This window comes from Narcine bancroftii, chromosome 1 (assembly GCF_036971445.1).
Source record: "Narcine bancroftii isolate sNarBan1 chromosome 1, sNarBan1.hap1, whole genome shotgun sequence".
In the NCBI taxonomy this organism is placed as follows: Eukaryota; Metazoa; Chordata; class Chondrichthyes; order Torpediniformes; family Narcinidae; genus Narcine; species Narcine bancroftii.
The window spans coordinates 453,176,085-453,201,100 of NC_091469.1; the positions used below are offsets into that span (position 1 = coordinate 453,176,085).

General features: G+C 42.4%; 1 protein-coding gene across 17 annotated transcripts in view; it reads right to left on the reverse strand.

Annotated features, from left to right (window-relative positions):
* Positions 1-25,016, reverse strand: part of LOC138751792 (sickle tail protein homolog) — a 689,307-nt gene that overhangs the window by 70,716 nt on the left and 593,575 nt on the right. For all 17 annotated transcript variants that reach the window (XM_069914590.1, XM_069914602.1, XM_069914587.1 and 14 more), the window contains 3 exons: positions 16,614-16,712; positions 16,481-16,527; positions 12,968-13,125 (listed from right to left, as the gene is read on the reverse strand). In XM_069914590.1, the coding sequence (XP_069770691.1) occupies positions 12,968-13,125; positions 16,481-16,527; positions 16,614-16,712 (304 nt within the window). The remainder of the gene's footprint in view (positions 1-12,967; positions 13,126-16,480; positions 16,528-16,613; positions 16,713-25,016) is intronic.

Below are 25,016 nucleotides of genomic sequence, written 5' to 3' on the forward strand. Positions count from 1 at the left end.
GTTGGTCTGGGATTATTGTTAGTACTGCCATTTCTGTTCATGAAGCCTCGATGGATGACCTTTGATGGATGTTAAGGAAATATGCTGAAAGGAGGATCTCTGAAGCATTGAGAAGTAAAACAAACTAATGCACAGACTTGCGGACAAATAAAACTCCTCAGAAAAACGCCTGAAAAATTCCTTTAGACGATAATATCTACAAGCTAAGATAGCTAAGCAATAGTTTGCAGTGTTTGTAAGAAAAATAATTTAAAAACTTACACAGTTCCTTTGCAATTGGGCATCAAATCAATATGGTCCAGCAGAAAGTACCGACTCGAAGGAACAAAAAAACTACTGATATTGTCATTCTTCAGGTCACTAAGTTTCTACCTCTATGGAATAGCATTACAGATGACTACTGCCAAGAACATTTTCCAGTCATGATGAGATTGAAAGTACCAATGATGCAGATGTATCTTTTCATTTATGGAAGAAGTTTGGGTAGATTCTATTTTTAAGGCCAAGTGTGCCCAAGTAATGCTGCTTTGGCCAAATATGTATCTGACAAATTGGTTATCAACTATGTTTTGACAGAATTTCCTTAAGGAATGAAAAACTCCCTTAGGCATTATTGATTGAAGTAAATTAAATCAATCACTTCTGAAACTTACTCTTAAAGTTCTCTCTTCACATTAGTAGGCTGTTCTAAATGTCTGCTTACTTTTTTCCTATCGGTTGATTATTTGCCGCCTTGCCTGTAATTCTTTACAAATCAACTAGTGGTCCCAGTTCAATATCCTGAGAATTGACTTGAGAAGTCCCAGGCCTTGGTTTGCACTGGCATAAATGAGGTGAGAACATGTAAAACTTGCTTTAAACAATATTGAATTCATTAGCAATAATAATTTTTTTTAAAAAATCTTACATTATGTGACAAGTGAGATCACAAATGGGTTAGACCAGTGGTTTTCAAACTTTTTCTTTCCACTCATATACCACCTTCAGTACTCCCTATGCCGTAGGTGCTCTGTGATTAGTAAGGGATTACTGAAGGTGGTATGTGAGTGGAAAGAAAAAGTTTGAAAGCCACTGTTTTAATTGTCCCTAATTAGCTCGTTATGTGCACGGTTTCATAACCCCCCCCCCAAAGGAAATGGGCCAATGGCAATTTTTCTCAAGCAAAATATTTCAGTAACAATCTGGTCTTGTCTAGAGCAATGGTTTTCAATCTTTTTTTCCCACTCACATACCACCTTCAGTATTCCCTATGCCGTAGGTGCTCTGTGATGAGTAAGGGATTACTGAAGGTGGTATGTGAGTGGAAAGAAAAAGTTTGAAAGCCTCTGTTTTAATTGTCCCTAATTGACTTGTTATGTGTACGGTTTCATAACCCCCCCCCCCCCCCCCCAAAGGAAATGGGCCAATGGCAATTTTTCTCAAGCAAAATATTTCAGTAACAATCTGGTCTTGTCTAGAGCAATGGTTTTCAATCTTTTTTTCCCACTCACATACCACCTTAAGCAATGTCTTACTAATCACAGAGCACCTAAGGCATAGGATTCTTAAAGTGGTATGTGAATGGAAAGAAAAAGTTTGAAAAATTAGAATAATAAAACAGATTACTCCATTGAACCTAAATGGGAAAGAAAAGTACAGACCCTTCAGCCCACAATATTGTGCCGACTAATGGAAATCAACTCCAAACAAACTTAACCTTCCCTGCCTCTATTTTTCTTACATCCATGTGCCTATCTCAGAGTGTTTTGAATGCTCCTATTGTACCAGCCTCCACCACCAAACCCGGCAATACAAAAGGAAGATGTTCATAAACCTATTACAATCATAGCTTTACAGACAAAGTATTTCAAAGTTGAAGAAAATATTTCTACTGCTGCTGCGATTCCCTCTTCTCCTTCTCCTATTCTCCAATCTCTTTTCCCCCAGTAAAATTAAATGACTGTCACTAGATTAGGGCTTGGCTTGGTTGGATGTCATATTATTTTGGTAGCCCCAGAGCACTAATTACCTCAAGATCATCTTGAATTTCTTTCAAAAGAGGTGTGCACCATTGATTGCAAAGTCCTGCATCACTGCGTCTGTTGGGAGATTCAGGCATTATATCCTGGATTCAATCAATCTCTGGACCTGCCTGGGACTTGAAGTTTGTAGATCAAGGGCCCTGGTTGAGATGATTATTGAAAGTGTGCCACTTATTTCAAGTTCAAATTTATATCATCTGAATACACATGGTACACACATGGTACTTAATAATCTCATCCATACTGACTAATGAGGTGTTGTGGGTCCATATAAGTCGTCCTTTACATGCACACCAAGGAACTTTGGGCTCTCCACTTTCTCCATGATGGAATTGTTGATGTGCAATGGAGAATGATTGGCCTTCATCCTCCTGAAGTCCACAATCATCTCTTTTGCCTTGTCCACAATGAGACTCAGGTTGCTATTCTCGCAGGATTTCACGAGCTGTTCAACCTCCTCTCTGTAACCTGACTCATCGTTGCTGGCAATAAGGCCAAGTACTGTTGGAAAACCTGCAAATCTAAACCAGTCTGCATCCAAACCATTTGAACTGAATCTAGCAGTACAGTCGTGAGTCAGCAGTATGAAAAGTAGTGGGCTGAGCACACTGTCCTGAGAAGCGCCAGTGGTGATGGGCCTAGGGATTTTGCTACTAACCCAGGGTGACTGTGGTCTTTTGGACAAGAAGTTCAGTGTTGAATGCCGTGCCTGGCGTATGAGATATCATTCTCTGGATCAGGATGGAGTGGGGGTTCAAAACTATATCATCATGAGCAGACTGGTTTAGGTGCAGGCTGGTTTAGGTGCAGGCTGGTTTAGGTGCAGGCTGGTTTAGGTGCAGGCTGGTTTAGGTGCAGGCTGGTTTAGGTGCAGGCTGGTTTAGGTGCAGGCTGGTTTAGGTGCAGGCTGGTTTAGGTGCAGGCTGGTTTAGGTGCAGGCTGGTTTAGGTGCAGGCTGGTTTAGGTGCAGGCTGGTTTAGGTGCAGGCTGGTTTAGGTGCAGGCTGGTTTAGGTGCAGGCTGGTTTAGGTGCAGGCTGGTTTAGGTGCAGGCTGGTTTAGGTGCAGGCTGGTTTAGGTGCAGGCTGGTTTAGGTGCAGGCTGGTTTAGGTGCAGGCTGGTTTAGGTGCAGGCTGGTTTAGGTGCAGGCTGGTTTAGGTGCAGGCTGGTTTAGGTGCAGGCTGGTTTAGGTGCAGGCTGGTTTAGGTGCAGGCTGGTTTAGGTGCAGGCTGGTTTAGGTGCAGGCTGGTTTAGGTGCAGGCTGGTTTAGGTGCAGGCTGGTTTAGGTGCAGGCTGGTTTAGGTGCAGGCTGGTTTAGGTGCAGGCTGGTTTAGGTGCAGGCTGGTTTAGGTGCAGGCTGGTTTAGGTGCAGGCTGGTTTAGGTGCAGGCTGGTTTAGGTGCAGGCTGGTTTAGGTGCAGGCTGGTTTAGGTGCAGGCTGGTTTAGGTGCAGGCTGGTTTAGGTGCAGGCTGGTTTAGGTGCAGGCTGGTTTAGGTGCAGGCTGGTTTAGGTGCAGGCTGGTTTAGGTGCAGGCTGGTTTAGGTGCAGGCTGGTTTAAATGAAAGGCAAACTGAAATGGGTCCAATGTGGCTGGATGGTGTGATTGGATACATTCCATGACCTCCCATTGCAAACATTTCATGATTGGAGAGGGCAGTGCCACTGGACAGACATCATTTAGTTCAGTTATTTGGCCACCAGGAAGGTGATTTTTACTTTTAACTACGATGTGTCCCATACAATAAAAAAAAACTTCTGGCAATCCTGAGTGCCTACAGTTACGCTCATGAGGAAATCATTGTAAAAAAAAACCTCAAATGCAAGACTCAATCTTGAAAGCATGTTTTTATGTTCTTGAAGTGAAACTGTGACTTAGTATATCATTTTAAGAGGACAAAAATACTTGTACATTTATATACAACATTAATTTGAGACCCAGACAAGGAGCAGTTGATTACACTTTAAATTGAGTCAGAATGCTGCACATTCAAACCCTGCTCCAAACCCTGAGACACCATTTTTCAGCTGAAGCATCAGACAAATGCTTTATCTGCTCTTAAAGGTAACATTTCCCCTGACCAAAATTTAATCCCCAACACCACTTAAAAATGATCTTTTTCTGTGGATTTTTGGCATGCCTAAATCGACTGCTGGATTTGTTTCAATACAAAAGTGATTACAATTCACTGGCTGCAAAATGCTTTTTGGTTCTGCCTGAGGCTGTGAAAGAAATGATGTGAACAGACTTTCCTTCTGACACACGAAATTTAAATGATGTTGCTCTGTTCCAAGACGCACCCAACAATATTGCTCATTTGAAACATCAACTGACAACATGCATTATACAGTATTACACGAGCCAACTAGTTGTCCAAATCATAAATCTGAAGAGGATCCATTGCTGCTTTCTGGTGTGCATTGACCTCCAGTTTATATTTTTCAAATCACATTCCACTCTGTGTAACACAAAGTGCTCCTGAACAACAGACCCATTCTGAGATTAAAAGTTTTCAATACTATGGAATGCAACATTCATTCAGGCTTTATTCTATGTAAGCTTGGAGACATTAAACCAACAGCAACTGTAGAGCTTTTCATCCAAACAAGGCTAGAAGTACAAATTTAATATAAATGTTTACCATATCAAATCAGGCTAAATTTCGTGTGTCGGGAGAGGAGAGGAGAGGAGAGAGGAGAAGGACAGAGAGGAAACGAGTCGGGGGCAGGTAAGAAAACTTTTTTAAAAGTCTCTTACCGGGGCCTGCGGAGAGGAGTCGGCGTCGGAGGCGACCATTGGTCGGACGGGCCTACAGGAGAGCGTGTAGGGGTTAATTGGTAAAAGGCCAATAAATAAGAGGGACAGCGAGTGGCCCAGCGAGCGAGTGGCCCAGCGAAGGAGTGGGACTTCCAGGCTTTGGCTCATCAGGCTTCAGCAAAAGGTTGGCTGTTTTTATTAGCACTTCCTAGGTGAGTGCACGGTACATTAAAAAGCTGAGCCATGCCTATGGGGTTAGTGCTCTGCTCAAGTTGCCAGATGTGGGAGCATGGGTGACCTCCACCCTCCCAAATGACCATATCTGTGCCAGGTGCAAAGAAGTGGGGTTCCTTAGGGGCCGAGCTGATGAACTGGAGCTCCAGCTTGATGATCTTAGGCTCGCAAGAGAGAGTGAAGAGGTAAGCGAAAGGACCTTAAATCTTCCCACAGGACATACCTGCAGGGGATGTAATGAGACACAAGCATTAAAAAATAAAATCAAAGAAATGGAGTTGCAGCTTGATGATCTGAGGCTTATCAGGGAGAGTGAAGAATTTATAGATACAACGCTCAGGGAAGTGCTTACCCCTGGATTGGGGGTGTCAGGTAAGTGGACTACTGTCATGGGAGGGGGGAAAGTTGCTAGCTCTGTGGTGAGCACCCTGGTGGCTACTGCTCTTAGCAACAAATGTAGTGTATTGGATGTAGTTGGGGAAGATAACCTGCCAGAAGTTGCACCAAGGGAACCGGTGGTGCGGAAAGGAAGGAAGGGGAACAAGGTGGTCATTGAGGACTCCATCGTCAGGGGAACAGACAAAAGATTCTGCGAACCTGACAAGTGTTCCCGTATGGTGTGTTGCCTCCCAGGAGCCAGGGTGTGAGACGTCTCGGATAGGGTTCAGAGTATCCTGGGGGGGGAAGGTGAACGGCCAGAAGTCCTGATACACGTGGGTACAAATGACGTGGATAAGATGAAGGAGGAGAACCTGAAGAGGGATTACCGTGAGCTCGGAAGGAGGTTAAGAAGCAGAACCTCCAGGATTGTAATCTCGAGGCTGCTACCTGTGCTGTACATGGGTGGGGGAAAAAATAATAAAATCAGGAGGTTAAGTGTGTGGCTGGAGGAATGGTGCAGAGTGCAGGGATTCAGGTTCATTGACCATTGGGATCTCTTCTGGGGAAGACAAGACCTCTACAGGAGGGATGGTTTACACCTGAATGCAATGGGGGCCAATATACTGGCAGTTAGGTTTAAAAATGCTGTCAGATTTGATTTAAACTAATTTGGCAGGGGGAAGGGAACAGGACTGATAGGGAAGCAGATAGGAGAGTGAATATAGGGGTGTTTCCGTTAGACAGTGAAACAATAAGGAAAATGGGAACTAAAAAGAATAGGAGAGTAGGGGCAAGTGCATCGAGAACAAAGGTAGAAGGAGAAAGGAGATATGGTATCAAGGTATTGTGTATGAATGCATGGAGTGTAAGGAATAAAATGGATGAGCTTGAGGCACAAATGGCAATGGGAGGTTATGATATTGTCGGAGTAACGGAGACATGGCTGCGGGAAGGGCAGGATTGGGAAATAAATGTTCCAGGGTACACGTCCTATAGAAAAGACAGAAAGTTAGGAAGAGGAGGTGGGGTAGCTCTGTTGGTAAGAAATGAAATTCAGGCGTTTGAAAGGAAAGACATTGAAACAGGTGGGGTAGAGTCTGTTTGGATAGAATTAAGAAATTGTAAAGGCATGAGGACCATAATGGGGGTCATTTACAGGCCTCCGAAAAGTAGCTTAGATATCAGTAGAAGTATAAATCAGGAATTAAGAGTGGCATGTCAAAGTGGTAGCAATACAGTAGTTATGGGGGATTTTAACATGAAGGTGGACTGGGATAATCAGACGGGGGCAGGAGCACAAGAGACTGAGTTTATTGAATGTCTATGAGATACTTTCTTGGAGCAGCTAGTGGAGGAACCTACCAGGGGGAAGTCGATTCTGGACTTGGTGCTGTGCAGTGACGCAGAGTTAATAAGTGACCTCGATGTAGGGGAGCCATTAGGGAATAGTGACCATGGTATGGTTGCTTTTGAGCTGCAATTAGAAAGGGAAAAAGAAAGGAAGTCGGAAGCATCTGTACTGCAGTTAAATAAAGGGGATTATGCAGCTATGAGGGAGGAGCTAGCCAAAATAAAATGGAAAGATACACTAGCTGGGAGGACAACTGGGGAAAAATGGCAGGTATTTTTGGACATTTTTCACAGGTTTCAGGACAAATTTATTCCAAAGTGGAGGAAAGGCTCTAGGAGATGCAAATGGCAGCCGTGGCTAACTAATGAAATCAAGTGTAATATCAAATCCAAAGGGTGTAAGTATAGGATAGCGAAGCGGAGTGCGAAGTTAGAGGATTGGGAAACCTTCAAAGAGCATCAGAGGGTAACTAAGAAAGTCATAAGAGAGGGGAAAATGAAGTACGAGAGGAAATTAGCAAATAATATAATGGAGGATAGCAAAAGCTTTTTTAAATATGTGAAGAGGAAGAAATTGGTTTGGTCCAAAATTGGTCCATTAAGAATGGAAAAGGGTGAAATTATTACCGGAAACAAGCTGAGGAATTTAACAAATACTTTGTAACTGTCTTCACCAAGGAGGATATAGGTTATGGTCAGTTAGGGGGTAATGGTCATGCGGTGTCAAGAGACTTGGGGAACTTTCCTGGGGAAGTAGGGGACCTAATGGATATCCGGATCCAGAAACAGGAGGTTGTGAGTAAATTGTTGGGACTGAGGGCTGATAAATCCCCAGGGCCTGATGGGCTGCATCCCAGGGTGCTTAAAGAAGTTGCTATGGAAATTGTGGAAGCACTGGTCGACACTTTCCAAAGTTCCATAGATTCGGGGGAGGTCTCTGAGGATTGGAGAGTGGCTGATGTGGTGCCGATTTTTAAGAAGGGAGGGAGGGAGAAAACGGGAAATTATAGACCGGTCAGCCTGACGTCGGTGGTGGGGAAGATATTGGAGTCTATCATAAAAGGAGTAATAGCAGAACACTTAGGCAGAAATAATAGTATAAGGGCTAGTCAGCATGGATTCCTTAAGGGTAAGTCATGCTTGACTAACCTTCTGGAATTTTTCGAGGATGTGACAAAGAGGGTGGACTTGGGAGAGCCTGTGGATGTGGTGTATTTGGACTTCCAGAAGGCCTTTGATAAGGTACCGCACGGGAGACTAGTGGGCAAGATCAGGGAGCATGGTATTGGAGGTAAGGTGCTGACATGGATAGGAAATTGGTTAAGAAATAGGAAACAAAGGGTTGGGGTAAGCGGGTCTTTTTCAGGATGGCAGGATGTGACGAATAGAGTGCCGCAGGGATCGGTATTGGGTCCTCAGTTGTTTGTAATTTATGTAAATGATTTGGATGAGGGGATTATTAATAATTTGAGCAAATTTGCAGATGACACAAAACTGGGTGGCGGTGTGGGGTGTGAGGAGGATGTCAGGAAAATGCAGAGGGACTTGGACAGGTTGGGGGAGTGGGCTGCTGAATGGAAGATGACGTTCAATGTGAGCAAATGTGAGGTTATCCATTTTGGGGGCAATAATAGGAAAGCTGAGTATTATTTAAATGGAGACAAGCTAGGAAGTGGGGAGGAGCAAATAGATCTGGGAGTACTTGTTCACCGGTCACTGAAGACTAGCATGCAGGTTCAGAAAGCTGTGAAGAAGGCTAATAGCATGTTGGTTTTCATAAAGAGGGGATTGGAGTATAGGAACAGAGACGCCCTTCTGCAGTTGACCCCACCTGGAGTATTGCGTCCAGTTCTGGTCTCCAATTTTGAGGAAGGACATACTAGCTATAGAGGGTGTGCAGCGCAGATTTACAAGGTTAGTTCCAGGGATGGCGGGGTTGACATATGCTGAAAGGCTAGAAAAACTGGACTTGTATCCGATGGAGTTTAAAAGGATGAGGGGGGACATGATTGAGGTATACAAAATCATCAGGGGGATAGACAGAGTGAAGTCGGATTACTTGTTCCCAATGATGGGGGAGACGAGGACTAGAGGGCATAGTTTAGGAATACAGGGTAGGCCCTTTAGGACGGAGATGAGAAAACATTTTTTTACCCAGAGAAGTGTGAATCTGTGGAATCCTCTGCCACAGAGGGTGGTAGAGGCAGATTCGCTGATTATGTTCAAAAGAGAGTTAGATAAGACTCTAGTGGGCAAAGGAGTTAAGGGTTATGGGGATAAGGCTGGAAAGGGGTACTGATGGTAGTGATCAGCCATGATCTGTAAAATGGCGGTGCTGGCTCGACAGGCCGAAGGGCCTACTCCAGCTCCTATTGTCTAATGCTGCCCTTCACGAGCTCCTTCCAATTTATTGGGTGCAAGTACATAGTAATTCAAGGTGACAACATAGGTAGACAGGATGGTGAAGAGGGCGTACAGCACTCTTGCCTTCAGTGGGCAGACAGGACACTGTGTACAATGGTTAGGACATCTTGTCGCAGCTGCACAAGATGTTGGTAAGACCTCACCTGGAATACTGTGTACTCTTCTAATCACTATACTAAAGGAAGGATGTGATTAAACTTGAGAAGGTGCACAAGGATTTACAGGGAATATTGCCAAGAATGGAGGCTTGAGTTATAGGAAGAGACTGGACATGATTGGACTGTTAATTTTTCCCCTGAAAGACAGGAGACTGAAATATGTCCTTATGCTGGCTGATAACAATCATGAGGAGTTGGGTAAAGTGGATTGTCACAGTTGTTTTCACAGGGCAAAGGAATCTCAATCTCTAAGATAAGCAGGATCTTAAGTGAAATTGAGAGATAAGGTTATGTGCATGCAAAAGGAACTATCAGAGAAGGTGGTAGAGACTAGAACAGTCACAACATTTAAGATATTTGGACAGATACATGGGTAACAAAAGTTTGGAGCAGTGGATTTCAAACTACCCCCTTAAACAAACATTTCACTTTAAGTAATCCCTATGCCATAAGTGCTCTGTGATTAGTAAGGGATTACTTAAGGTGGTATGTGAGTGGGAAGGGAAGGTTGAGAGCCACTGTTTTAATCGTACCTAATCGACTCATTATGCACATGGTTTCATAACTCCAAAGGAATTGGGCCAATTACATTTTTTTCTCAAGCAAAATATTTCAGTAACAATTGGGTCTAGAGCAGTGGTTCTCAACTTCCCTTCCCACTCTCATACCACTTAAGTAATCCCTTACCAATCACAGAGCACTTAAGGCGTAGGGGACTGCTTAACGTAGAAATGTAAGTTTAGTGAGGCAGTTTGAAAACCAATGGTTTAGAGGGCCATGAGCCAAATGCAGGCAAGTGGGACTAGCTCACAAAGTCACATTGGCCAGGTTGGTGAGTTGGGCTGAATGGCCTTTTCTGTGCAGCCTAACTCTACCACACAAGGTATTCATTTCTTGACCAGTGTTGAGAATTCTGAACCTCACAGTTGAAATCTAGCCAAATAGTTCCTTCCACAAATGGCAGAACAGCCAAAATTAAAAGTATTGATCATTTGCCCAGCTCCTCACTCATAGCCCACTGCCCTGAGGAACAAAACACTGATGCAAATGAGTTCCAGTTGTCCCGCCAACATCCTTCTCCAGTGTAAATGAGCTGTGCATAGAAGAACATGCTTCCCTTTCACTTTCTCCATGGAAGGTCCCTTAAAGATCAACTGCTGCCATCTGCCCTCCACATGTTTTCAGTCTGAGCTATAGGTCTTACCCCTGACACAGGCATTCTCTATGAGAAGAGTTAAACAGGAAAAATCTGCATTACACTGTGAGGTTGTAGTGCAAAGCACAAAAGAGCAGGAGAAATTCAGAAGGTCACACAGCATCTATAAAAAGCAAAGCTCCCGGGCCCTTTACTCAGGTCAAAGCAAAAAACAGACAGGCACCTGAACAAAATATTAGTATTGCTGTACAAGAAGAGAGCAGAAATGATACTTTCAGCAATGCCATTCCTTACAATGATAATGAAAACATAGCTAGCCTTCACAGTGCAACTCTATACAATGGAATGACTCATAAATATATGTACTTAAAAATGAATTGCTTACCTGACGAACTATCGGTTAACAGGACACTATATCACTGTATGGCAGAATTGAACAATAAATGCAATCTTTGGCATCTGAATTAAATATACCATGCATAATTTTAAACAGATGCCTATTCTAGTTCTAATCTTATCACAGAGTGAAACACAAAAGTCTGCAGATGCTGTGATTGTAGTAAAAACGCTGGAGGAACTTGACTGGTCTTGCAGCGTCTGAAGGAGATAGATATATCGCTGATGTTTTGGGTCTGAGCCCTTCTTCAAGGAATAAAGAAAGAATAAGAAAAAAAGAGGAATTTTCAGAATAGAGACAGTGCTGGCTGGGGGGGAGGAGTCCCGACCCAAAAAAAGTGGATATGATAAGGGGAGAGGTGAAAATTGATTTTGTCTGTGTGAAAGTAGACAGAGGGAAAAAGAGGGTGACAGAAAAGATGTGGGAGGGTTTAATGAAAGCCAGAGAAGTCAACATTAATGGCATGTGGTTGGAGGGTGCCCAGACGGAAGATGAGATGTTGTTCCTCCAATTTGCAGGTGGCCTCAGTCTGACAGTACATGAGACAATGGACAGACATGTCAGCAAGGGAATGGGATGGAGAATTGAAATGGGTGGCCACTGGGAGATCCACGCTATTGTGGCAGAGAGAGCTGAGGTGCTCAACAAAGCGATCTTCCAGTCTCTCCGATGAAGAGGAGTCCACAACGGGAGTACCGAATTCCATAGACAACCCTGACAGATTCACAAATGAAATGTTACTTCACTTGGAAGGACTGTTTGGGGTCCTGAATGGTAGTGTGGGTGCAAGTGGATCATCTCCTGCAATTACAGGGACAGGTACCAAGGGGTTGATTGGTGGTGAGGGAATAGTGAACAATGGAGTCATAAAGGAAATGGTGCCTGCGGAAGACGGAGAGGGGAATATGTGTCTGGTGGTGGGATCACATAGTAGGTGTCTCCCTACCTATATTAAGGACACTTCACACAACTTCTAGTTGCCTGAACCTGATAACCTCATGTTAACTATGGACATCCAATCTATATACACCTCCATTCCCCCATTCTGAAGTCTCAATTCCTCTCCATCTCTGTCACATCTGCACCCAGGATGAGGATTTCCATGCTAGATCATCAGAGATGTCCTCCTTCTTCAAACAATGTGGCTTTCCCTTTACCACCATCAACTTAACTCTCACCCACATATCCTCCATTACTTGATCATCCACCCTGGCCCCCTCCGCCCCCACACGCAACAAGGACAGGATTCCTTTTGTTCTCACCTACCACACCACCAGCCTCTGCATCTAACACATCCTCCTCCGCCATTTCTGCTACCTACTACGTGATCCAATCACTAGAGACACATTCTCCTCTTCACCTTCCACAGGAACTGTTCCCTCCAAGACTCCCTTGTCCATTCCTCCCTCCCCACCACTAGTCCCCTTTGTGATCTCACTTCTGCCCACACCTCCTCCCTCACCACCATTCGGGGCCCAAACAGTTCTTCCACGTGAAGCAATATTTCACTTGAGAATCTGCAGTGGTCAGCTACCGTATCCTGTTGTGGTTTCCTCTACATAGGAGAGACTGGGCGCACACTGGGAGATTGCTTTGTTGAACACCTGGGCACTGTCCGCTGCAATGATGGAATGATGCTCATAGTGGCCCACCACTTCAATTCTCCATCCCATTTCCTTGCTGACATGTCTGTCCATGGTCTCATGTGCTGCCAGACTGAGACCATCTGCAATTTGAGGACCAGCAACCCATCTTCCATCTGATCAGCCTCCAACCAGATGACATTAACATTGACTTCTCCGGCTTTCGTTAAACACACCTCTTCCCTTTTCTCTTTGTCTCCTTTCACACAGACAACTAACCTATTCTGAGATTTCCTGTTTTTTTGCTTATTCTTTGCTTATTCCTTGAAGAAGGGCTCAGGTCTGAAATGTCGGCAATATTTCTGTAGGTGCTGTTAGACTAGTTGAGTCTCCCCAGCTTTTTGGTCTGATGTTACTCATCTTACCAAAGTCACCCGAACTGCAGATCTCAAGGGCACAAAGACAATGTATTTTGTTTGTATGCATCTGGGCTAAAATATGAACAGATACCTGTGATTGTCTCAAATGCTGAAGCTGCATGCGCAGGTCAAGAATATTCCTTCGTAAATCATACACATTGTTTTGAATTTGCTGCTGACAGGATGCAGTAGGTTGGGAAGCCACACCTGAAGATTCCAGAGTAATCGCAGAGATCGTACTTGTTGCACCTGCAGGGGAAAATCACTCCATTAGGGCTAAAAGAACAAAATTAAATCCTTTTTGAAGAGATCTAAATATGGTTGCAATCAATGTTTAATGTGATTCATCAGAGACCTGCCTGTATGCGAGGATCCAGATGTTGCCTAACAGGTTTTGACAAAACACAATTTGCATGGCTAATGCACAAGAATCACCACAAAATGTAGATCTAAATATCACAATTGGTGAGAAAAGATGGTGAGATCTTTGTTGAGATTGTATGACAAGCATTATAAATATAAGGTATAGATTAGTTCAATGTAATTATCTGCATCAATTATATTTAACGCCACAAAAATTGAATAGAATGAAATCAGAGTTATCTGATAAATGTTTTAGATGTGGTGAAGAGAAAGGAACTTTTTTTTTTACACTGTATTTGGTCATGTTCTAAAGTAAGATCTTTTTGAATAGATTTAGGAAAAATTTTAGAGCAAATTATAGGTACTATATTTCCACAAAATTCAGACTTATTTTATTGGGAAATATAGAAGGAACAAGACCCAAGTTAAAATTATCAATGTACCAAATTAAATTTATCAAAATAGCACTAGCAGTGGCAAGGAGATTTACTGCAGTAACTTGGAAGTTAGATGTATATTTAGATATAGAGAGATGGAATGCAGAAATTCAAAGTTGTATTCCGTTGGAGAAAATTACATACAATTTAAGAAATAAATAGGCTACCTGTTTATAAATTTGGAGCCCGCATGTGCAAAGTTTTGGGGTAAATATGTAAAAATGCATTTCCAGCCTCTTAATCTTCCCTAAAATGGCCATATAAATACTGTGGGATCCCAATGTGCGATTACTCAATGGGTAAATCCAGGAAACTATTTTCTCCTTTCTTTCCTATACTTCATATAAACTATATATCTCATTTATATATTCTATATATTTTTTGTGCAGGAGGGAGGGGTAAAAACCATCATATAATCATTGTAAATTTTTTTTAACTTATCTGATACTGTTTTATTTAAAAGTTTATCAATTACATGTATGGAAAATTTTTAAATAAAATATTTTTAAAAATAATCACCACAAAACCCGATTACAGAATAAAACAGAATACAGGCCAAAATGAGCAGTTTCAATTTAAAATTCGATAAATACACAGCATCATTTGGACAGATCAATGTTTTAAACTTTTTATGGAACTCCAAAGAGATTTTCACACTCAAAGTAAAAATCAGTTTAAAATATCATAATGTTCTACGCAGTGTCAAGAAGTTAAACACTTCTGGGTGGAAGTTGGGTAATATTAAGGTTATAAGATATAAATTGATATTAACTATGTATCAAATTGAATGTACAAATCGCTTTAGCAGTTTCTAGAAACTTGGAAATCGGTCACAGAACTGAATGATTCTATATATCCAACAAAGAAATGCGCTATTTGGCCATTCATTCAGAATATTCATTCACATTTTTCTCCACACGACCACTCAATTATAAGAAAACAGTAATGTTGCTGCCTTGGTGTCCAGGTCCAGGTGATTCATGGCATTAGCAACTCAGTAGGGGGACCTCTGCCTGGCTTATCATCACAGTTTTCTGACTTGTGGGACTCCTTTTCATTCCTAACCTTTTCTTGCTAATTATCTTTCACCTCACTGAATCAGCGCACTTACCATACCCAACATTTAGCTCAAAAAAGACCTACTTTGAAAATCCACATCAATCACAACTAGTGCAATACTGAACCTATTTCAACAAAAGAATCCAAAACTTGGTCAGGCACAAGTTATCTGAACTATTGCTACAAAATACTGCACGATCTTACTTCAGAAACAAGATAGTCTAATCACTCCCCTACAATTACTGACTGATCCAAAAAAAAAAGCTAGTTTCCTTGAAGCCAGAATGATAGATTACATCAAGATTCCTGCCAAACAAGAAATCTCTTCCACAGTCATAAACTCTTGCAGTTTCTCAATATAAAAATAACAGCACAGAATTAATGAATAACCACAAGTGAATAAGATGCATGATGAATTTAATAGCTTACATTTTCTTGGCTTATCAGCAGTTTACATATCCACACACAGAACAGGGTTCACCCTTTAGATAAATCAAAACAATCTGCCCAGCGATACATTCATTTCATTCTGGAATAAATGCAACTATGCTTTGAACCCAAGCCAACAAAAGGGGCAACCAAGAGACAAATACAAGGAGCTCAATTTTATTAGAATGTTTCAACGCTGCCATTTCTCAAGCAAGAATTGAGCTGCAGTGTCAGTACGTGGAACGACCAAGGTCAGACGCTGATCACTGCAAAGAAAAAAAACCCCACGGAATTTTAAATATTAAACAAAGGTTCACATTGAGGGGAGATCCGCCTCCATATTCACAATGGCAATATCACGTAAACCTTCTGATACATCTCAACTTGTCTTGGTCTATTGGATCTGCTGCTCAGCTTCTTTGTTTTTTGTAATACTTTATTGATCATTTTATATATATTTAACAATCAACAATCATACCCAATACAAAACATCAAGAGAGCCCCTCCTTCCACCCCACCCCCACCATAAAAGTCCTATTAAACAGAGAAAGGACGAAGAAAAAGAAACACAAAAAAGAGCATCCCGTTGTCAGTATGTGCAGTAATAATACCACAGTGTTAAGATCTTTACAGAGGTCTTCAGACCTCAGTAGCAATCGTAACCCTAGATTGGTGCCAAATATGCTCTAAATAAGGCTGCCATATTTTTAGAAAGGGGCTATTTCCCTTCCCAAGATTGTGTGTGACTTTTTCCAAGTGGGATGCAGCGATTCATCTCCGAAGACCAACTATCCTTGAGTAGACTGCACAGCTTCTTGAGCTTGTATTTAATTCTCTTTTGCCTTGACAGATTCTTTTTTATTTGTTGATGAGAGTCTAGAATTCTTACTGACAAAGAAGGCACCAATCCAATTGTAAAGTTGTGCATACTTTTTAGGAGGTATATGTATCAAATTTGCCTTGTTAATGTTATTAAAACTCCCAAGTCAACAGCATATGATTCAGCACCACTCCAGCCGGACACTTCAGTGCTGGCGTGTGACCCAATTTTACGAACTGGCCTCCTGCAAATGAAACACAAATCAGAACTCTGCGGTGCTGGCAGTTTAGAGCAGGTGGCCCGATGAATGAATTGAATGTACAAGAAATTCCAAAGAACATGCTCATCTCCTGAATTAAAATTTCCACTGATGCAAAGTTGAACCTGACCATTTCGTCTTAGCTGTAAAAGATGTGATGCATTGGAAGTGATGTTTCCTTGTAGTGAACAAGAAATACATTAAGTATACTAATAATTGGGGGTGAAGAATAATTACCTTGTTGCTCAGAAGTGTTGGCTTGTGGTGTAACTTTTAACTTCTCACTGAGGAAAGAAAAGAAATTAGTCGTGTCACGTTTCTAGTCACTGTATCCCAGCATATTTCTGCATTTATGTTGCTTTTCTCTTACCTGGGAAGTTCCTTGGCACCACTGCCCCCTTTAAACAGCGCAGACTGAACAAGCCCTGTCAAACTTGCAATCTGTTTCTCCATAACTTTCATTCTTTCCCTAAGTTTAAAAAAAAGTCACAATTTAATCAACACATTGTGGCATTCAATTAAGGCTTAAGAGTAAGCCACTCTGCCCCTCTATCCTCCTCTAATGTCAACATTCAGGACAGTGCTGTACTCAAAGTGGCAATCATGTTTAAAATATTTTATTTCAATTTCCATTCGCAAGTGGCGGGCCACATTGACAAGGCCGCATTTACTCACTGTCCACTTCTCATTAATTTGAGCTGAATGTGAGCTTTCTTTCAGTGATGATGGCACTGGCAAGGTTTTCGGCATTCAAAGCCAGTACTCTTCCATAAATCTAACAAGGTAATAAAAGCACTGTAGCCCGGCTCAGTCAAACACCCCACAGCAGGCTACTCATTACATGAAATACCTCAGCAGCAAAAATAAATGCGAGCTCTCAGTGGAAACAGGAGGGAATAACTTAAACACCATTTGTAAATAGTATTTAAATCCAAAAAACCTTTGTGTTTGAGTTTATTTAAAACCATTAATTGCAATATTATTGGACTGGCAGCTAGACTTCAGTATTTAGACCACATAAGCAAAATCCTTTTACAGCTTTCAAATAATAAGCCTTTTTATTCCCTCTGAAATAATCCCCATAAATCAACCATATTCCTGGAAAATCCTATTGTGTGAAAATAGCCCACCTGCTGTCCACTGGTCTGATGTATTAACCTGCCTTTGGAATCGGATTTTGTAACCTTCTGTTGCTCATCATTTACTTTAACATTGGGAAGTGATTTTAATGGCACAAGATGAAGAAAATTGCTGGTTCACTGCGAAGCTTAATTAAGAGTGGTTAAAGCCAGTAATTTCAGACATTTACAGTAATAAACACTACGGAATAGGAAACCATGAACATCCTTTCTCATTCCAAATATTTGCCTATATTCATCACCATCCACAGAAACATAGAAGATAGGAGCAGGAGTAGGTCATTCGACCCTTTGAGCCTGCTCCGCCATTCAATGAGATCATGGCTGATCTTAAAGTTCAGTACCCCGACCCCGCCTTCTCTCCGTAAACCCTAATTCTAATGAAGAAATATATCTAATTCCCTCTTAAATATATTCAATGAACCTGCCTCTATTGCCCTCTGTGGCAATGAATTCCACTGATTCACCACCCTCTGGGTAAAGAAATTCCTCCTCATCTCGGTCCTAAATGGTTTGCCTATTATCCTCGAACCATGGCCCCGGGTTCTGGACTCCCCCACCATTGGAAACATCCCTTCTGCAACCATTCTGTCCAGTCCTGCCAGAATTTTATAGGTCTCTATGAGATCCCCTCTCAATCTTCTAAACTCCAGCGAGTACAATCCCAAATTGCACAATCTTTCCTCGGAAGTCATTCCTGCCATTCCAGGTATCAGCCTGGTGAATCGCCTCTGCACAACCTCCATTGCAAGAACATCCTTCCTGAGATAAGGTGACCAAAACTGCACACAATACTCCAGGTGTGGTCTCACCAAGGCCCTGTACAGCTGCAGTAAGGTATCCTTGTTCCTATACTCAAACCCTCTTGATATGAAGGCCAACATACCATTTGCCTTTTTAACCACCTGCTGTACCTGCATGCTCACCTTCAGTGACTGGTGCACAAGAACCCCTAGGTCTCTCTGCACTTCCCCATCTCCCAATCTATTGCCATTCAAATAGTAATCTGCCCTCCGGTTTGTATTACCAAAGTGGATAACCTCACATTTATCCACATTGTAGTGCATTTGCCCAGTCCCCCAATTTATCCAAATCACACTGGAGCTTCCTGACCCCCTCTTCAGTGCACACAATCCCTCCTAGCTTAGTGTCATCTGCAGATTTGGAGATATTACATCCAATCCCCTCATCTAGATCATTAATGTAAATTGTGAGCAGCTGGGGTCCCAGTACAGATCCCTGTGGCACCCCACTGGTCACCACCTGCCACTCAGAAAACGAGCCATTTATCCCAACTCTCTGTCTTCTATCTGCCAGCCAGTTCTCAATCCACATCAATACCTTGTCCCCAATCCTATGAGCCTTTATTTTGCATGCCAGTCGTTTATGTCGGACCTTATCGAAGGCCTTTTTGAAGTCCAGGTACACCACATCCACTGGCTGTCCCCCATCTATTTTACCTGTCACCATCTCAAAGAATTCCAATAGATTTATCAAGCACGATTTACCTTTTGTAAATCAATTTGACTCTGTCCGATCCCTTCTCTGCTAGTCATATGCTCCACTATTACATCCTTAATAATGGATTCCATCATTTTGCCCACTACTGATGTAAGGCTCACTGGCCTATAATTCCCCGCTTTTTCTCTACCCCAGTTTTTAAATAGTGGGGTAACATTAGCAAACCCTCCAATCCATGGGTACTGATCCTGAGTCTATCGAGTTCTGGAAAATAATTCTTAAGGCATCTGCTATCTGAATGTCCACTTCCTTAAGTACCCTAGGATGTAGATTATCAGGCCCTTGGGATTTATTGGCCTTCAATCTCCCCAAGACCATGTCTTTAGAGATACTGATTTCTTTCAGTTCCTCCCTTGCATTAGTCTCTATGTTTCCCAACATCCTTGGGAGGTTATTTGTATCCTCTCTTGTGAAAACAGAACTAAAGTAAGAATTTAATTAGTCTGTCATTTCCTTATTCCCCATTATATATTCCCCTGATTCATCCATGGTCAAAATAAATAAAAACAAATTGAAAATTTCAAACCAGTTACTTTTATCTATTAACAAAGGGTCAATTGCTTCGTAGAATGCAAATTAAGCAGATTTGGAGAACCTATTGATCCAGAGATTAGAGCATGATGCGTAACACTCAGCTGAGATACCAGGGCAGTTGATGATCTCAACATTTACATGGAAGCAAGGCAGCATTTAATGATCAATGCCTGCCCAGGAAAGAGAATTGCCCACTCGACGCTGCAGACCATGGTCTTTGAGCAAGGTCCCTCGGCAAGAGAGAAGGGACATCACACATTATGGTAGGAACGGCTGGTAGTAGTAAAATGGTCAGTCATTGTAGAGACAGTATGCGGAGCAGGTTGGAATGACACAACATCTGGGTTGGGTTGGGTAGGAGCGGAGAAGGCTACAATCAACACCAGGAGAGGAGAGAATGCAGATGGTGAAATCTGGAGCAAAGAGCAATCTGCCAGAGGAACTGGCAGCACCAGTGCAAGAAAAAGAAGGGCTGATATTTCAGGTTGGAAATCTTCTTCAAGAGAGACCTGAAGGGTTCCTACTTGTAACATCAGCCATATTTTCTCCCGGTGATGCTGTTTGACCCCGCTGAGTTCCTTAAGTAGTTTATTTTTCACTGAAGCTTCAAAAAGAAGGCTGGGAGCTCTCCTTATCCCTTTAGTTCATTGTCACTGGTTAAATAGGTACCTACACTGTGCTGCAAACCCCCTTTTATGCTAGGTTTCTCGATCCTGGAAAGAATACACAGGAGTAAGAAGCCTCAATCAGCACTTAAATGTTCATAAAATGTACTCCTTCATGGTAACTGTGTGTGTATCTGTGGCAGCCAGTGGGTTGCAGTAACTGTCAGTGGAGAGCTTGTCTCCTGAAATAGTGAGGGAGATAACGAGAACCAAAAAAGAGGGGAATCAGAAATGGTCCAAGCGATTCTGAAAGTAGGGTGGGCCAGTCGCAGGTCCTGACAAGAAGCGACACCAACCTAGTCATCGATATAACCGAGAAGGAGTTGGGGAGTGGTACCAGAGAAGGTTTGGAACAAGAACAGTTGTGCGTAGACAACAGAAAAACTGGTATAGGTGAGGCCCATGTGAGTGCCCGTGGGTTTGATTTGCAGGAAGTAAGAAGAGTCAAAAGGGAAGCTGTTCATTGAAAGAACAAATGTGACCAGGCAGAATAAAGTGTTGGTGCAGGGGAATGAGTTGGATCTTTGTTGTAGAAAGATGTGGAGGGCTGTAATATTTTTCTGATGGGGGATGAAGGTGTCTAAAGATTAAACATCCATAGTGTTGATGAGGTGGTGGGGACCAGGAAGTTATCAAAATGGTGGAGGTGCAGTATGTCCCAGATGTAGGTGGGAAGGGACTGTAAACAAGGAGAGACAGGATAAAATCGAGGTACAAGGAGTTATAAGTTCAGTGGGGAAGAACAGGAAGAATCAATGGGCCTGTCTGGTCAATCCAATTTGTGAATCTTGGGTAAGAGATAAAAGCAGTAAATGTGGGATTGGGCACCATCAGGTTGGAGACTGTGGAGAGGTGATCTCCTCGTGTGTAATGAGATTTGTGCAGGGCAGGGGACAGCAGCCTTGAGTTTGCTGGAGGCACCGTGGTTCTGTGGTGGGCATGAAGATTTCTGAGGTCCTTTGGCCTCTGCAAGGCAGAGTTCAGTCTGACAAAGTACAATGGCATCTCCTCTATCTTTTGATTTGATGACTAGGCTGGAATTGATGCAAAGTGAGAGGAGTGCAGTGCATTTAAATGGAATGAAGTTGGGGGTCGGTGAGCAGAATGGAGAAGTCAAGGGCACTGATGTCACAACGCCATTGGAAATAATGTCTAGATGTAGCTTCGGGAATGAAGAGTCCTGGTACTGTTCTCCCCCATGTATCTTTCACTTGAGGACATTAGAGGACAGTCTGGGTAATAGTTTATTCAATCACTCTTGAAAGTACTGCTCCACATCTGCCTAATAAAGGTCATGGTTCATGGTCGACATGTCTCTGCTACCCTACTTGCCCACTGTGACTTCAGTAGCCTGTGCAAAAGGCAAAAACCACTCACTTGATAGTTGGATGGTTTTCTTCTTAAATGAACAGCAAATGAACAATGATCCCTCAGAGAAAATCAGCCCCAGAGTAGCAGCAAACCAAAGCCAATGTAACTTGATGGGACTCCTTCATGGGAAAATGTAAAATTTGATCAGACTGTTACTGTCACCAACTTTGCTGTAGTTCTTGAATGTGGACATTTATTTAAATCAAAGCTGCAAGTCTCCCTCAACATCTCCTTCTGCTCCTCCCATTAATTTTGCAGTTCTTTCATCTATGGGCATCTGAAAGCAATAATTTTATCCTTATGGTTGTTCAATAAAACTACGTCCACCATGCACTTAAAGATAGTGCCACATTCACACCCTGAGTGGACATGTAACAGTATCAGTTCGTTCCAATGGAGATGGTAGCAAATTTGCATTCAAAATCCTGGAACTGCTTAAAATAACACAGGGAGAGTTTTTGAAGTAGTGATCTAATTTGCATTTCTTCCTGTTCTCTGTCCAATGACATTAATTTGGTGTCAGCTATGGTCAAAGGTACTATGTACTGGATTAGTCCTTTGGGCAAGGTGTAGATTAGAGGTGAGGGAGAGAAACTCCAAGGAAATATCTGACATATAATCATTTTAGGAAATATGCCCTTTGTGACTCAGACACGACTCTTCCCCACTGAACTTATCTCCTGTGGCTGAACAACATGGGCAGAGAGGCAGGAATTTTAGTTGATTTCACAACAGATTTTCCCCTCTCTACTCTTATTAGGTACAGTTTCACCAAGTGGTCACATGCGTATCAAAAGTCAGATGATTCTGAGTAAATTTACATTGCTCAGCACAACATTGTGGGCTATAATGTCCTGCATTCTATGTACTTATCCACAAAGAGCATAACAACTGTGCCCGTCCTTGGCTGCCCACCCATGCTTATTGCAGACTCACAGGACGTTTATCAGAAGCAGAAAGCTTGATTGATGTTCTCCTTTCCCTAATCTAGAGGCTCGTTAGAACTACAGAGAGGAGCGAAACACGAAAGTCTATTCTTGTAGTCAAAACACAGAAATGCTGGAGGAACTCAGCTGGCCTCGCAGCATCCATCAGAGGTAAAGATGTATTACCAACGTTTTGGGCCTGAGCCCTTCCTTAAGGTATGTGTGAAAAATGACCAGGTCCATTGATAGATCTATGGGGAAACTTACTGGACTTCATAATTCACCAAGATTCCCACTGGGGAAAACCTGGGCATTCTGGTCTAGTAAATGTAGCAGCTCAGTCAAATCCAGTCGCTGCATTATTTAACCAGCTTAACAACTGAATATATGCTCACAATGCTCCATTTGATCACCTATCCAGGTTAAATGTAACCAAGAAAGCTTGAAGCATTGCCAAACAAAAATTCTATTGAGACAGTCACTCATTAGTTGTAGTATGTGTACTTTATGTTTTACTTTTCTGGAGTATAGAGCAAACTTCCCCACATTTAGTGGGGGGAAAAATGCAAGCAGCTATTGTGCACAAAGAAATAAAAGTAACATTCATAACTTTTGGTTCTGAAACTTGGTTTCATTATTACTTCTTTTAACAAAAAGATTCCCACAATAAAAGAAAAGCAGAAATGTAGGATTTTATGAATCTGCACAAAGCTACCACCAACTTGGCTCAATTTAGAGTTTTGTTTTTAGAACCATACAATTGTTGAAAACAGCAAGAACAAAGATCCATCAATCTGATCTTAAGACTTCACTCTGGCTGTGAGGATGGGGAGAACAATTTTTGCAAAGAATCACCCCAACCATCAGAACTCAAGAGAATAGGAGTGGGAGTAAGCTGCCAGGCCTCTCAAGCCTGTCCCACCATTCAATGTAATCATGGCTTATCTATGCTGGCCTCGTCTCCTCTTCAGGCTCCTCCCAGACTCCCAATGCCTCAAATCTTTATCTGTCTTCATTTTAAATCCAACCCCCTGATTTCCACCTGAAGAAGAATATAACACAACGGAAGCCCCTTCCGGATCATGAAACTATGCCGCCCAATTAACCTCACCACACTGTAAGTTTGGGAAGGTAGGAGGAAACTGGAGGACCCAGAGAAAACCCACGGGGAGAACATACAAACAACACCTTCCAGAAAGCGGCACATGATTCCTGTTGAACTGACAGCTCAGTCTCAGCCCAAGTGTTGTGTTCAGCCCTGGGGACCAGAAGGATGGGTAGGCCCAGAAGCTGAGGAGCTGTGGAGGTTCACTAGAATTGTGCCATGAAGAAGGGAAAACACTTGTGAAGACAGATCAGGGAAGCTGGCGTCACTCTCCCCAAAGGCTTAGAGATCCAACAAAGTTCAAAATCATGAAGTAATTTAGTGAAGAAAATATGTTGAAATTGCTTCCAGTGGGAGGAAAGTTGGCAACGAGGGGCTGGAGATTTAAGGCAAAAGCCAAAAGAAGCAAAAGCTACATGAGGAAATATTTTCTCTTTTTATACAGTGAGTTTTTTGTGATCTGGAATGCACTGTGATAAAGTGCAAAGGAAGCAAATTCAACTGTAACATTCAAAAGAGAACTGGACATATATACCTGAAAGGAAACCACCTATGGGGCCGACAAAGACACCAGGACATGAGGGTTACTTGAATGAATCGGCCCAAGAATAAGCCCCAGATCATGGGTTGAATAATCTCTTCTTTTTGCACTTGTTGTCATTTCCATAAACGTTAAACAAACTGAACTTATTCTCATGAAACAAGTTTGCTTTGCAATCATCATGGGCGATGTGAACCAGAGGGCCAGAGCAGATAGAGGAGAGAAAAGATGATGTTAAAATTGCATGCACCATTAGAAATCAACAGGTTGTACGTGGCGGAAATTTTCTAACGTGCATCAATTTCAATCCAAGGAGTACTGTAGGAAAGGCAGACGAGCTTAAAGCATGTTTTGGCACATGGAATTATGACCTTGTGGCCATTAGTGAAACTTGAGTGCAGGAGGGGCACAGCTAGCAACTCAATGTTCCTGACTTTCTTTGCTGTAGACGCAATAGAACGGAAGGGATGAAAGGGGGAGGAGAGGCATTGCTCGTCAGGGAAAATATCACAATTTTGCTCAGGAAGGACAGACCAAGGGCTCGTCTACTAAGGTTATATTGGTGGAGATGAGGAATGGGAAAGGTATGAGATTGCTATATAAATCACTGAGAATTGAAGGAGCAAATCTGTAGAGAGATAGCAGACAGCTGCAGGAAGCATAAGGTTGTGATAGTAGGGGATTTTAATTTTCCACATGTTGACTGGGACCCACATACTGTCAAAGGGCTGGATGGCTTGGAGTTTGTCAAATGTTTTCAGGTAAGTTTGCTAAATCAATATATAGAGGTATCAACTAGTGAGAATGCAACACTGGATCTACATTTAGGGAATGAGATAGAACAGGTGACAGAAGTAGGGAACATTTTGTAGGGGAACATTTTATCGGGGAACATTTTGGGTCCGGTGATCATAATGCCATTAGTTTCAAGTTAATTATGGAGAAGGATAGGTCTGGGCCTCAGGTTGAGA